At 45.1% G+C, this 13,664-nt stretch overlaps 2 protein-coding genes across 2 annotated transcripts in view; one reads left to right on the plus strand and one right to left on the minus strand.

Annotated features, from left to right (window-relative positions):
- Positions 1–13,664, minus strand: part of LOC137537038 (zinc finger protein Xfin-like) — a 525,741-nt gene that overhangs the window by 358,924 nt on the left and 153,153 nt on the right. The window lies entirely within an intron of this gene.
- LOC137535135 (oocyte zinc finger protein XlCOF8.4-like) lies at positions 629–7,282 on the plus strand. Its single transcript, XM_068256951.1, has 6 exons — positions 629–750; positions 4,477–4,608; positions 4,694–4,817; positions 4,934–5,031; positions 5,144–5,432; positions 6,522–7,282. Exons 1-6 carry the CDS (start codon positions 655–657, stop codon positions 7,163–7,165), a joined length of 1,383 nt encoding a protein of 460 aa, XP_068113052.1. The 5' UTR covers positions 629–654; the 3' UTR covers positions 7,166–7,282.

Genomic DNA, 13,664 nt, shown 5'->3' on the forward strand with positions numbered 1-13,664 from the left:
AAAAACACTCTAGCGGGTTCTAGGCCTTATACGTACCTCCCAACATTTGATGAGAAAGGGGGACACACTGGGAGGGATAGAGCGAGTCATGTGCTGAACAAGTTGAAGTTGGGAGTAGTTGCTCAGTCCAAAATATAGAGGCGTGCCCAGACATAGGAAGGACTTTTAAGCTTTTCGTTGAACTGAAAGAGCTACATGGGATCTTCTAGTGGACTAATTGTATATACTTTTTGGACCAGTTTTTGCTTGTTGCTTATTTAATGAGGATTCTTATGTAAATATTGGATCTAAGCCAGTATTAGGTAATTAGAGGTCCCCCACTATTGTGTAATCAGAAGTCCCCCCCCCCCCCCCAAAAAAAAATAAAAAAATAAATAAAAATAATAATAATTATTATTTTGTAATTTTGTAATCAGAGGTCACCCCCAGTATTAACTAAGCATAGGTCCCCCCAGTGTTAGGTAATCAGAGGCCTCCCTGCCAGTATTAGGTAATCAGAGGTCACTCACAGTGTCGGCCTGAAACTGTGAGTATAGTGCACAGATAGCTATAACCAACTATTTATGCTTTGCTATGATACTCTGCATGACCCTCAACTTAGCTTATCCTCTCCTTATTATTTAGCAAAAGGCTGCAGCATCCTGTACAGATCACATGACCACATCACTGAGGATGGATGAGGACCAGATTCACATGACTGAGAGGATTTTCAACCTCACCCTGGAGATCATCTATCTGCTGACTGGAGAGGTGAGGAGGATTCTGGGAGGTCACATGGCATCACCCTTATCTCTAATTTTAACTTTCAAAAAAGATTTTATTGATAAGATCAGCAATGTATGAAAACATGAAATAGAAGACAGTGCGGTACATCCTGCCCCTTTTTGTGCAGCAACACACACCAGTAACACAGCTGTAGAGATGCATGGAAGAAGTAATGCTTTACAGCCAGTAAGTTCGGCAACAGAATATTAAGCAGATAATCAGGACATGGATTTCACTGCCCTACCAGCACATTAGCCCCATCATAGGGGCAGCATGCTCACATAACATGGACATCACTGCCCTACCAGCACATTAGCTCCATCATAGGGGCAGCATGCTCACATAACATGGATATCACTGCCCTACCAGCACATTAGCTCCATCATAGGGGCAGCATGCTCACATAACATGGATATCACTGCCCTACCGGCACATTAGCTCCATCATAGGGGCAGCATGCTCACATAACATGGATATCACTGCCCTACTGGCACATTAGCTCCATCATAGGGGCAGCACGCTCACATAACATGGATATCACTGCCCTACCAGCACATTAGCTCCATCATAGGGCAGCATGCTCACATAACATGGATATCACTGCCCTACCAGCACATTAGCTTTATCATAGAAGCAGCACGTTCACATAACATTGATATCACTGCCCTACTGGCACATTAGCTCCATCATAGGAGCAGTATGCTCACATAACATGGATATCACTGCCCTACCAGCACATTAGCTCCATCATAGGGGCAGCATGCTCACGTAACATGGATATCACTGCCCTACTGGCACATTAGCTCCATCATAGGAGCAGCATGCTCACATAACATGGATATCACTGCCCTACCGTCACATTAGCTCCATCATAGGGGCAGCATGCTCACATAACATGGATATCACTGCCCTACCAGCCCATTAGCTCCATCATAGGGGCAGCATGCTCACATAACATGAATATCACTGCCCTACCAGCACATTAGCTTTGTCATAGGGGCAGCATGCTCACATAACATGGATATCACTGCCCTACCAGCCCATTAGCTCCATCACAGGGGCAGCATGCTCACATAACATGGATATCACTGCCCTACCAGCCCATTAGCTCCAGCATAGGGGCAGCATGTTCACATAACATGGATATCACTGCCCTACCAGCCCATTAGCTCCATCATAGTTGCAGCATGCTCACATAACATGGATATCACTACCCTACCGGCACATAAGCTCCATCATAGGGGCAGCATGCTCACATAACATGGATATCACTGCCCTACCAGCACATTAGCACCATCACAGGGGCAGCATGTTCACATAACATCGATATCACTGCCCTACCAGCCCATTAGCTCCATCATAGGAGCAGCATGCTCACATAACATGGATATCACTGCCCTACTGGCACATTAGCTCCATCATAGGGGCAGCATGCTCACATAACATGGATATCACTGCCCTACCAGCACATTAGCTTTGTCATAGGGGCAGCATGCTCATGTAACATGGATATCACTGCCCTACCAGCCCATTAGCTCCATCACAGGGGCAGCATGCTTGCATAACATGGATATCACTGCCCTACCAGCCCATTAGCTCCATCACAGGGGCAGCACACTTACATAACATGGATATCACTGCCCTACAGCCACATTAGCTCCATCATAGGGGCAGCATGCTCACATAACATGGATATCACTGCCCTACTGGCACATTAGCTCCATCATAGGGGCAGCATGCTCACATAACATGGATATCACTGCCCTACCGCCACATTAGCTCCATCATAGGGGCAGCATGCTTGCATAACATGGATATCACTGCCCTACCAGCCCATTAGCTCCATCATAGGGGCAGCATTCTCACATAACATGGATATCACTGCCCTACCAGCACATTAGCTCCATCACAGGGGCAGCATGCTCACATAACATGGATATCACTGCCCTACCGGCACATCAGCTCCATCATAGGGGCAGCACGCTCACATAACATGGATATCACTGCCCTACCAGCACATCAGCTCCATCATAGGGGCAGCACGCTCACATAACATGGATATCACTGCCCTACCAGCACATTAGCTCCATCATAGGGGCAGCATGCTCACATAACATGGATATCACTGCCCTACCAGCACATTACTTCCATCATAGGGGCAGCATGCTCACATAACATGGATATTATCGCCCTACCAGCACATTAGCTCCATCATAAGGGCAACCTGCTCGCATTTTTTTATTTATTTATTGTATTTTTAAAGCACCAACATAATAAGCTGCGCTGATATAACAACCATTTCCATAAGCATGCTATTTAGAACCACTAACACAAAAAATTGTAAGATTTATAATAAATATTTGTAAGAAGTATATTTCTCCTAGGGTAATATGCATTATAAGTCAATTTCTCCTGATAACTAATAGATTTGGAAAGCTCTGATTTGGTGTGATCACATCCTACCTTAGCACATGATCATGACTAGCAAATCCGAGGCTTACATATCTATCACCTGACCAAACTGTTCACATGCTTCTCCATGAGTTCTCCTACATATGACCCTCACTAGTAATGAAAGGAAAGAGAGAAAAGGAAAGGAACTGTGGACATGGCTGGCTTATGGCTCTGATATTGCATCAGGAATTCTTACTTTATCATATTGCTAATATTGCTATACCGTAGTCAGGTGAGAGGATGGGGTCTCATTTAGGTAGTTATTATAGTAAGGCAGTGTTCTCCCCAGAAAAACATTTCCAGCCAGGTTTCATGAAAAAGTAGCCAGACGGGGGAATGCAGGGCCGGTGCAGTTCTGCTTACCGCATAGGAGTAGGATCAGGAGGTGAGCCAATAACAGCTGGTGGCTCACCAAAATTAGCCGGGTGGAGGACCCAGATAAAAGGGCCTGGGGAGGATACTGTAAGGTGACCAAACTGCTTCATGTTTAAGGTTATTGTCCTGGATGGCTCTGATTCTGTAAAGAATAAAGCATGACTTGTGCTTGGCTTAAGTTGATGGATACTGAGAGAACTTTATTCCAGAAGCTGCAATGACTTACTTGCAGCTGGTAGAATATGTGTAAACAAGTGAAACGTCAGGGCATTGGGGACCTGGGCACTACACTAGTGTATATTATTTTATATAGCCTATAGCAGAATATGCCAGCTTTGGGGCACGTATATGAAGAAAAGAGCCCTCCATGCCACATCCACAGAAGCTCTTGTTGGGCAGCCAGGGTACCATCTCGCTCTTCTGTCAGGGGTCATGTACCAGCGCATTAGTGCTTTATCATTTGTTACTAGTTTAGATGCACTTATGGAACTAGTAGCAACATATTTCCGTATCTCACATACTACTTCTGTGTCCAGCACCATATTAAGGTTCTTCTCCCATTTAAAGACATAAGTTGGTTTGGAGATATTGGATGGTGATGTTGGGCAATTGTATATCAATGATATTAGCCCTGCCTTGGGCTGGTGTTCTGTGCCTCTGTGCTGAAATGCCATCCTAGTAAGACATGCATCTGATTGCCCAACAAGAGGTGGGGAGGATTTGGGAGGTCACATGATGTCTTTCTTATCTCTATTATGAGGAGGATTCTGGGAGGTCACATGATGTTGTGTTTAGATTTATTAGCAAAACACACAGATGATGGGAGTGGTGAGGAGGATTCTGTTAGTGTCATGTGACATTATTGTTGGTCTCTCTATACAGAGCTATTCTCCAATTAAGTTTGGTGATCATGTGACCATCACGGTGCCCCCACCTCACTCCCTGACATGCGACGGACACAAGGAGAAGATTCTGGAAATCACCACGAAGATGATAGAGCTACTGACAGGAGAGGTGAGTGGTGCTGGGAATTATGGGACATTATCCAGTAATAACAAGGAGTGTATCTGGGTGGTGACTGTATCACTGTGTGTCTCAGGTTCCTCTCAGGTGTCAGGATGTCACTGTCTATTTCTCCATGGAGGAGTGGCACTATATAGAAGGACACAAGGACCTCTACAAGGACATCATGATGGAGAATCAGCCGCCCCTCACATCACCGGGTAAGAGGAGACCTTAATTTTTTATTCAGAAAGGAGCAGTATGGAGGGTCCACCTAGATTTTCCCACCATCTGCTAAACACAGAGACAATGTTTTCACTGTGTGTGTTTCCTATAGATGTATCCAGTGACAAAACCCCACCAGAGAGATGTACAGGTCCTCTTTATTCCCAGGATTGTCCACAAAAAGATCACACCATCTCCCACCCTTATCAGGTAGGTGGTATTGAGGGTCCCCAGAGACTCCAAACTGTGACACATTCTTTCCTTCTGCATATGCTGTTATCTGTGTTCACACTTTAAATTATCTCTCACTTTGTTCACTTAGGGTGGAGAAAGTATACTTAGTGCTGTGGCTAAAGAGGAAGAAGTAGAGATGTACATGAGGAGTGATCAACAGTCTATGGAGGAGGGTGACATAATAAGAACAAATAAAGAGAAAGAAGAAGAGATGTATGTGAGGAGTGATCAGCAGTCTATGGAGGAGGGTGACAAGATGAGGACAAGTAAAGAGGAAGAAGAAGAGACATATGTGAGGAGTGATCAGCAGTCTATGGAGGAGGGTGACGTAATTAGGACAAGTAAAGAGGAGGACACTGTTACAGAGGGCAGAACAGGTGAGTAATCAGCAGTAAATATAGAATAATGTGTATCTGTATTGCAGTTATGACTGTCACTGCTCACAGACTGGCCATATTAGGGGTTATGCAATGCACTCAAGATTTTTGGCATATAAAACAATTGTATATGACTGTATTTGGTGACAGCCTAGTAACAATAACAGTAGAGACACATTGATGGATTTGGAGTGCCCTGTTCTGTTATGTGGAGAGAGGAGGTGGTGGATGAGTGAGAAGCATCCCGCTACATCTCACAGTAGACATACAATGCTGATCAGACAAGGACTTTCCAGCTCTGAGAATGACTATATTGTCATAAGTAGCTATAATCGCCAATTATTGCAACCAATAGAATCTACCATATGTGGTTTAATCTGCAATAAACCTGTAATAAGATAATGGCAATTTGGTATTTATTTTCTTTAATTGCACAACTGGAAATGAGAGAATAAAAAGTACAATCACAAGGGGCATATGGGTGAAAGGAGGGTACAATGGTAATAAGAATGTTTAAGTGACACCACATTGCTCTACAAACATAACACAGATTTCTTGCAATAAGTACATAGAGGTCTGTTGTCACAAGAGTAGCACATTGCTTCCATTGTCTCATCAAGCTTTACAGTTTACTGCTTTTCTATGTGTGGCCAATGCTTTAGATGTAGGGAGGTCAATGAGATGCAGGCGACTCTGTACTTGTATGCAAATTTAATGTAAATTGTATGCAGCTAATCCTATTTTTTCAGGAAATTCATTTGATTATCCAGATTCCAAGATGCATAATATTTGCATGCAAGGCAAATGTATTGGCATTTGATTGGCCTCCTGTAATGAGCACAACCTTCTGCAGTTCTCTGTCAGGCTGATAACTAGTGATGGTCACTAACATACCAATAACTCTGAGATGGTGAAAATTATATTCTAATTATATGCAAAGCTATGCAGCTCCTGCATCTGGCCCATTTACAATCTACAATAACTTTGCATCATTTGGAATTCTCAGCAGCTCACTGACCATCCCTAATGATAATTGTTCCTCCCCTCAGAATTCTCTAACAGGAAGTGATGATGTTTCTCTATTTGCAGCGCAGAGTCCTGGCATCAGGAACCTCTCAGAGACTCATCTCTCTGTATCCACAGACTGTAAAATGGATGATGATGGCATTGGACAAGAGACTCCTGCAGATATCCTGGTTACCCCAAATATTCCTCCAGACTCCCCTCACCTGTCTAACCCCGATGGGCCTCCTACTCAGCACAGCTCTCCCCCTGCTGGAGGGTCACATTCCTGTTCTACATGTGGGAAGTCTTTTGTTTGGAATTCAGAGCTTGTCATACATGAGAGATCTCACACTGGTGAGAAGCCACATTCATGCGCTGAGTGTGGGAAATGTTTTAGATCGACATCACACCTTGTTAGACATAAGAGAACTCACACTGGTGAGAAGCCCTTTTTATGCACTGAGTGTGGGAAATGTTATGGAGATAAAGCAAACTTTGTCAGACATGTGAGGTTCCACACTGGTGAGAAGCCCTATTCATGTACTGAGTGTGGGAAATGTTTTGGACAGAGAGCAGGCCTTGTTAGACATAAGAGAACTCACACTGGTGAGAAGCCCTTTTTATGCACTGAGTGTGGGAAATGTTTTGGAGATAAAGCAAACTTTATCAGACATGTCAGGTTCCACACCGGTGAAAAGCCCTCTTCATGTGCTGAGTATGGGAAATGATTTTTACAGAAAGGAGACATTGTCACACATGAGAAAATCTCACACCGGTGAGAAGCCCTATTTGTGTGCTGAGTGTGGGAAATTTTTAAAGGATTCCCGAGGTGACACGTGACATGATGAGATAGACATGTACATGTACAGTGCCTGGCACACAAATAACTATGCTGTGTTGCTTTTTTTCTTTCTCTGCCTGAAAGAGTTAAATATCAGGTATGTAAGTGCCTGACTCAGTCTTGGCTCAGACAAGAAGTGACTACAGTGTGACCCTCACTGATAAGAAATTCCCCTTTTTATCTCTTTCTTGCTCTCAGAAGCCATTTTCTGCTAGGAAAGTGTTCTATAGTTGGAATTTCTTATCAGTGAGGGTCACACTGTAGTCACTTCCTGTCTGAGTCAGGACTGAGTCCGCCACTTACATCCCTGATATTTAACTCTTTCAGACAGAGAAGAAAAAAAGGAACACAGCATAGTTATTTGTGTGCTAGGCACCGTACAAACACATGTCTATCTCATCATGTCACATGTCACTTCGGGTATCCTTTAAATCTCACGCTGGCGAGAAGCTCTATTTAGACTGGGGAGAAGATAACTGGGCCCTCTGAGTTAGGGCTAAGCACCATCGCTGCTGACCGCACAAGTGGTGAGTGACAAACCTGTAATGATCTCTCCATTTAGCTCAACACCACCAATTCCAGTTCCCTTACCAAGAGACAGACAGTTATTGAATTACTACTGGAGGGTGTTACATCTGCTTTTATGTCAGAGATTGCTTGGCTTGGGCTGGACATGGAACGTATGGTACACGAGATGAATCTCTTGAAGAGGACTCGCAAGGTGTGAAATGAGAAATAAAATGCCTGCAGATACTGGTATCCTCACAGGCCTCACTATTGGGCAGCGTTTACTTTTCTCCATGCACGTTCCACATGCATTTTACCTCAGTTTTTCAGTGTACGATTTTGCGTCTTGTTTGTTTTTTGTCCTTTGACTTTTGTTTCTTGAATGCTAAGATAAGCTTGTTACTGTAGTAAAAATACTTCCCACAATCCCCCTGGCACTGCACTGTTCCTAAAGATCACTGTGGTATGTGCGCTCCTCTTCTAAGATCTCACCACAAATAATTATACAATATTTAAAACAAGATCACAACCTGTAGATTGTAAATTAGTAATAATAAATGTGGCTGGCAAGTGGATCGCTACACAACTGGGTGGGTATGACCACCCTAAACAATGGTAAAAGTAGTAAGCGTAGCGCTCTACACCTGTCAGCACTAGACCCAATAGAATACAGCAAGTCCCAATACTGCAGATTAGCGAAAAAGTCCATGCACTGAGGCCCTAAAAAGAAAAAAATGTTGTTTTTCCAAAGTCTACTCTTTCACTCCAAAATAGGTACAAATTCAGCACTTTAGCAGGTATCACTCTCACCAGATTGGTAGGCTGATTGGTTACAGTCAGCATATACAGCGTTGTACAGTGGCGTGGCCCCACGTCTCAGACTCTTCCTTCTGTTTGTAACTCAGAGACATAGAACACATACATAGCGTAATACCGTTGGGGCTACACAATTCAGATCCTCCACCCAAATACGAGCACCAAACGTGAGCCACACCACCACACTGTGTATCCACAAATGGTAAAACTCAAAGCTCACCGAATATAATGGCTGACCGCGACAGTTCAGCTATAAGCATTCATCAAACTTCCTTGTTCTTAATCAACAGCCTTCTCCCTTCAAAGACTCAAATAAGAGGTATCATAGCGTAACTCCATTTATTAAAACATATAAAACATAGTAGTGCACTCACATTTAAAATGAGAATCATGCGCATATAGGTTATATGATAGCAGGACGTCCTCACCGCCGCCATTCTAGCGTCTCCACGATCGCCACGAGGCCACGCCATTTGCCCCCCCCCTTTATATTGTATGCTTACTAGGGCACGTCTCTCTCACTATTTTGTGTCTTGGAATTTGTAATACATTTTATTCATCATATTACTTTTGTCACTGTAATTTCCAGTTCTGTATTTTGTACCACGTCTGTATTTTGCATATTGGTTTACACCATTGCCTGTATTATTATGTACCTCATGTTTGTTTCTTAAAGAGAAACTCCAACCAAGAATTGAACTTTATCCCAATCAGTAGCTGATATCCCCTTTTACATGAGAAATAGAATGATTTTCACAAACAGACCATCAGGGGGCGCTGTGTGACTAATTTTGTGCTGAAACCCCTCCCACAAGAGGCTCTGAATACCGCGGTACTCTGGGCAAACTGCCACAATGTAACAATGTTCACAGACAGAAAATGGCTGTTTAAAGCTGTCTGTAAGCCAGAGCAGCTAGAAACCGCTACATAACTTGCCCACAGTAACAATGTCACCATGTAATACATGTCAGAATGTGAATCTGGGAGAGGAAAGATTTTACAATGAGCAAACACGTGACTAAATCATTTATACATAATTATGGTAAAAATGAAGCACTTTTTTTTATTAAATTATTTTCACTGGAGTTCCTCTTTAAACATAAAGAACATTTATTGAATTAACATTCAAAGCAATTACAAGCGCATGGGAATGTATAATGCACTTTTACAGAGTGACAAGCTACACATACAGTATATAATGTAGATATGGGTCATCCAGCAGGAGTTTACATATTAACAGAATATATGGAAATCTATACATTACTGTCATATTGCCTGTAGGTAGGCTGGTGATTAGGTTATAGAAGGAAGTAGGGAGGGATAGATATGCTTGATGCATAGAGCTCTTTATGAATACCTCAGAACAGTTTTGTATTATAGGCTATATAGAGGTATGCATAGTGGGTGGAGGGCGGGGTAAGAGGATTAGTGGGTGGAGGGCGGGGTAAGAGGATTAGTGGGTGGAGGGCAGGGTAAAAGGATTAGTGGGTGGATGGCGGGGTAAGAGGATTAGTGGGTGGAGGGTGGGGTAAAAAGATTAGGGGGCAGGGTAAGAGGATTAGTGGTTGGAGGGCGGGGTTAGAGGATTAGTGGGTGGAGGGCAGGGTAAGAGGATTAGTGGGTGGAGGGCGGGGTAAGAGGATTAGTGGGTGGAGGGTGGGGTAAAAAGATTAGGGGGTAGCGGGCAGGGTAAGAGGATTAGTGGTTGGAGGGTGGGGTTAGAGGATTAGTGGGTGGAGGGCAGGGTAAGAGGATTAGTGGGTGGAGGGCAGGGTAAGAGGATTAGTGGGTGGAGGGTGGGGTAAAAAGATTAGGGGGCAGGGTAAGAGGATTAGTGGTTGGAGGGCGGGGGTTAGAGGATTAGTGGGTGGAGGGCAGGGTAAGAGGATTAGTGGGTGGAGGGTGGGGTTAGAGGATTAGTGGGTGGAGGGCAGTGTAAGAGGATTAGTGGGTGGAGGGTGGGGTAAGAGGATTAGTGGGTGGAGGGTGGGGTAAAAAGATTAGGGGGCAGGGTAAGAGGATTAGTGGTTGGAGGGCAGGGTAAGAGGATTAGTGGGTGGAGGGCGGGGGAAGAGGATTAGTGGGTGGAGGGCGGGGTAAGAGGATTAGTGGGTGGAGGGCGGGGTAAGATGATTAGTGTGTGAAGGGTGGGGTAAAAAGATTAGGGGGTAGGGGGCAGGGTAAGAGGATTAGTGGTTGGAGGGCGGGGTCAGAGGATTAGTGGGTGGAGGGCAGTGTAAGAGGATTAGTGGGTGGAGGGCGGGGTAAGAGGATTAGTGGGTGGAGGGTGGGGTAAAAAGATTAGGGGGTAGGGGGCAGGGTAAGAGGATTAGTGGTTGGAGGGCGGGGTTAGAGGATTAGTGGGTGGAGGGCAGTGTAAGAGGATTAGTGAGTGGAGGGCGGGGTAAGAGGATTAGTGGGTGGAGGGTGGGGTAAAAAGATTAGGGGGCAGGGTAAGAGGATTAGTGGTTGGAGGGCGGGGTTAGAGGATTAGTGGGTGGAGGGCAGGGTAAGAGGATTAGTGGGTGGAGGGCGGGGTAAGAGGATTAGTGGGTGGAGGGCGGGGTAAGAGGATTAGTGGGTGGAGGGCGGGGTAAGAGGATTAGTGTGTGGAGGGTGGGGTAAAAAGATTAGGGGGTAGGGGGCAGGGTAAGAGGATTAGTGGTTGGAGGGCGGGGTCAGAGGATTAGTGGGTGGAGGGCAGTGTAAGAGGATTAGTGGGTGGAGGGCGGGGTAAGAGGATTAGTGGGTGGAGGGTGGGGTAAAAAGATTAGGGGGGCAGGGTAAGAGGATTAGTGGTTGGAGGGTGGGGTTAGAGGATTAGTGGGTGGAGGGCAGGGTAAGAGGATTAGTGGGTGGAGGGCGGGGTAAGAGGATTAGTGGGTGGAGGGTGGGGTAAAAAGATTAGGGGGTAGGGGGCAGGGTAAGAGGATTAGTGGTTGGAGGGCGGGGTCAGAGGATTAGTGGGTGGAGGGCAGTGTAAGAGGATTAGTGGGTGGAGGGCGGGGTAAGAGGATTAGTGGGTGGAGGGTGGGGTAAAAAGATTAGGGGGGCAGGGTAAGAGGATTAGTGGTTGGAGGGCGGGGTTAGAGGATTAGTGGGTGGAGGGCAGGGTAAGAGGATTAGTGGGTGGAGGGTGGGGTAAGAGGATTAGTGGGTGGAGGGTGGGGTAAAAAGATTAGGGGGCAGGGTAAGAGGATTAGTGATTGGAGGGCGGGGTTAGAGGATTAGTGGGTGGAGGGCAGGGTAAGAGGATTAGTGGTTGGAGGGCGGGGTTAGAGGATTAGTGGATGGAGGGTGGGGCTAGTGGATTAGAGGGTGGAGGGTGGGGTAAAAGGATTAGTGGGTAGGGGGCAGGCTAAAGGGATTAGTGGGTGGAGGGCGGGGTTAGAAGATTAGTGGGTGGAGGGCAGGATTAGTGGGTGGAGGGTGGGGCTAGTGGATTAGAGGGTGGAGGACGGGGGTAAAAGAATTAGTGGATGGAGGGCGGGGTTAGAGGATTAGTGGGTGGAGGGCGGGGTTAGAGGATTAGTGGGTAGAGGGCAGGATTAGTGGGTGGAGGGTGGGGCTAGTGGATTAGAGGGTGGAGGGCGGGGTGAAAGGATTAGTGGGAGAGGTGTTTCCATCTGTCCCATAGTAGATGGAATATTTGGGATAATCCGTGGTTCATACCCCTCGCAAATTTAGACTTAAAGTTACTTTTATTCAACCAGGGAAATTATATAGGTGTCTCCCAAAAGATAATAAGACAATGTACAAAAGGCATTATTGTGGAAAAAAAAACATTTCTCAGCTTTTATTTACATTTGAGCAAAAAGTGTCCAGTCCAAAATTATTCATACCCTTCTAGTTCTATACTATTCCAAATAGTCCAAGTTGTTCTAAAGCATCCTAATTACCCTGATTAATTGGGAACAGCTGTTTTAATCAACTCAACAAGTGAAAAACAGCAGATCTCTGCAGTTGGTTTGTGGACAGTCATGGCTAAGACCAAGGAGCTCAGTGAGGACCTGCTGCTGTGCATTGTGGCTGCTCACAAGTCAGGAAAGGGCTACAATGCCATTTCTAAATGTTTTCAAGGTCCAGTGGTTACAGTGCAAAGTATCATTAAAAAATACACGCTGTTCCGCACTGTGGAAAATTTTAGAGGACGTGGTCGGAAGCCAAAAGTGACACCTGTGCTGGCCTGGAGGATAGTGAGAGAGGTGAAAAAGAATCCAAGGATCACCACCAAGGCCACCCTGGTGAATCTGGGCTCTGCTAGTGGCTATGGCTTCAATTCATCAAGCATTACCGCATTCGGTAATGCTGAAAACAGCTGAGTTAACGGAGCACTTAAGAAAATGTTAATTCATCAAAGCTGTTACCGAATGAGAAGCTGAAATGACAGAGCAATGAGATAAATTACCGAATTGTGCTCAACACATGTCAGCAAATGTCAGTAAATGTTAATTCATCAAGGTTACCACATTCGCTAGCACATTCGGTGTTTATCTCCAGCTCTCCCCTGTCGTTACAGGCTTCGAAAGCCTTCTGTGTGAATGTTTTCATGATTAACAGGAGCAGGCAGCCAATAGAAACAGCCCCTGTTCTCCTGCAAGTGCCGCTGATAGGTCACACAGGCTTCTCCACACAAGCTTCCAGACCCCCCAGGCAGTGAGCAGAGAGAATGGTGGTGTAACCCTTTGAGTCCCTGTTTGAATATGCAAAGATGCAAGTGGTGAAATCACCAAGCATGGCATTTGTAATGTCTCCAGGAAGTTTATCTACGTTGTGGCAAAGAAGTAAAATGTTAAGAAACACTGATGGACAGATTCAGAGCAGCAGAGGCAGTATAAGTAACAGTAAATATAACACACGTTTACATGTAAAGGGATGTCTGGATGCCTTCTATTGTTATCAGCTTGTAACAACACAGAGACATTCCAAGCTGCTTCACCACTCTGCTGTTATCTAACAGCCTTTGATGAACTGAAGCCGTAGTACTTCGGTAACTTAACGAACCTCTACCACACATGGGAAAATATTGATGAATTAGCACAGTGAAGTGTAAAATACCGAAT

Source organism: Hyperolius riggenbachi, chromosome 10 (genome assembly GCF_040937935.1).
Source record: "Hyperolius riggenbachi isolate aHypRig1 chromosome 10, aHypRig1.pri, whole genome shotgun sequence".
Lineage (NCBI taxonomy): Eukaryota > Metazoa > Chordata > Amphibia > Anura > Hyperoliidae > Hyperolius > Hyperolius riggenbachi.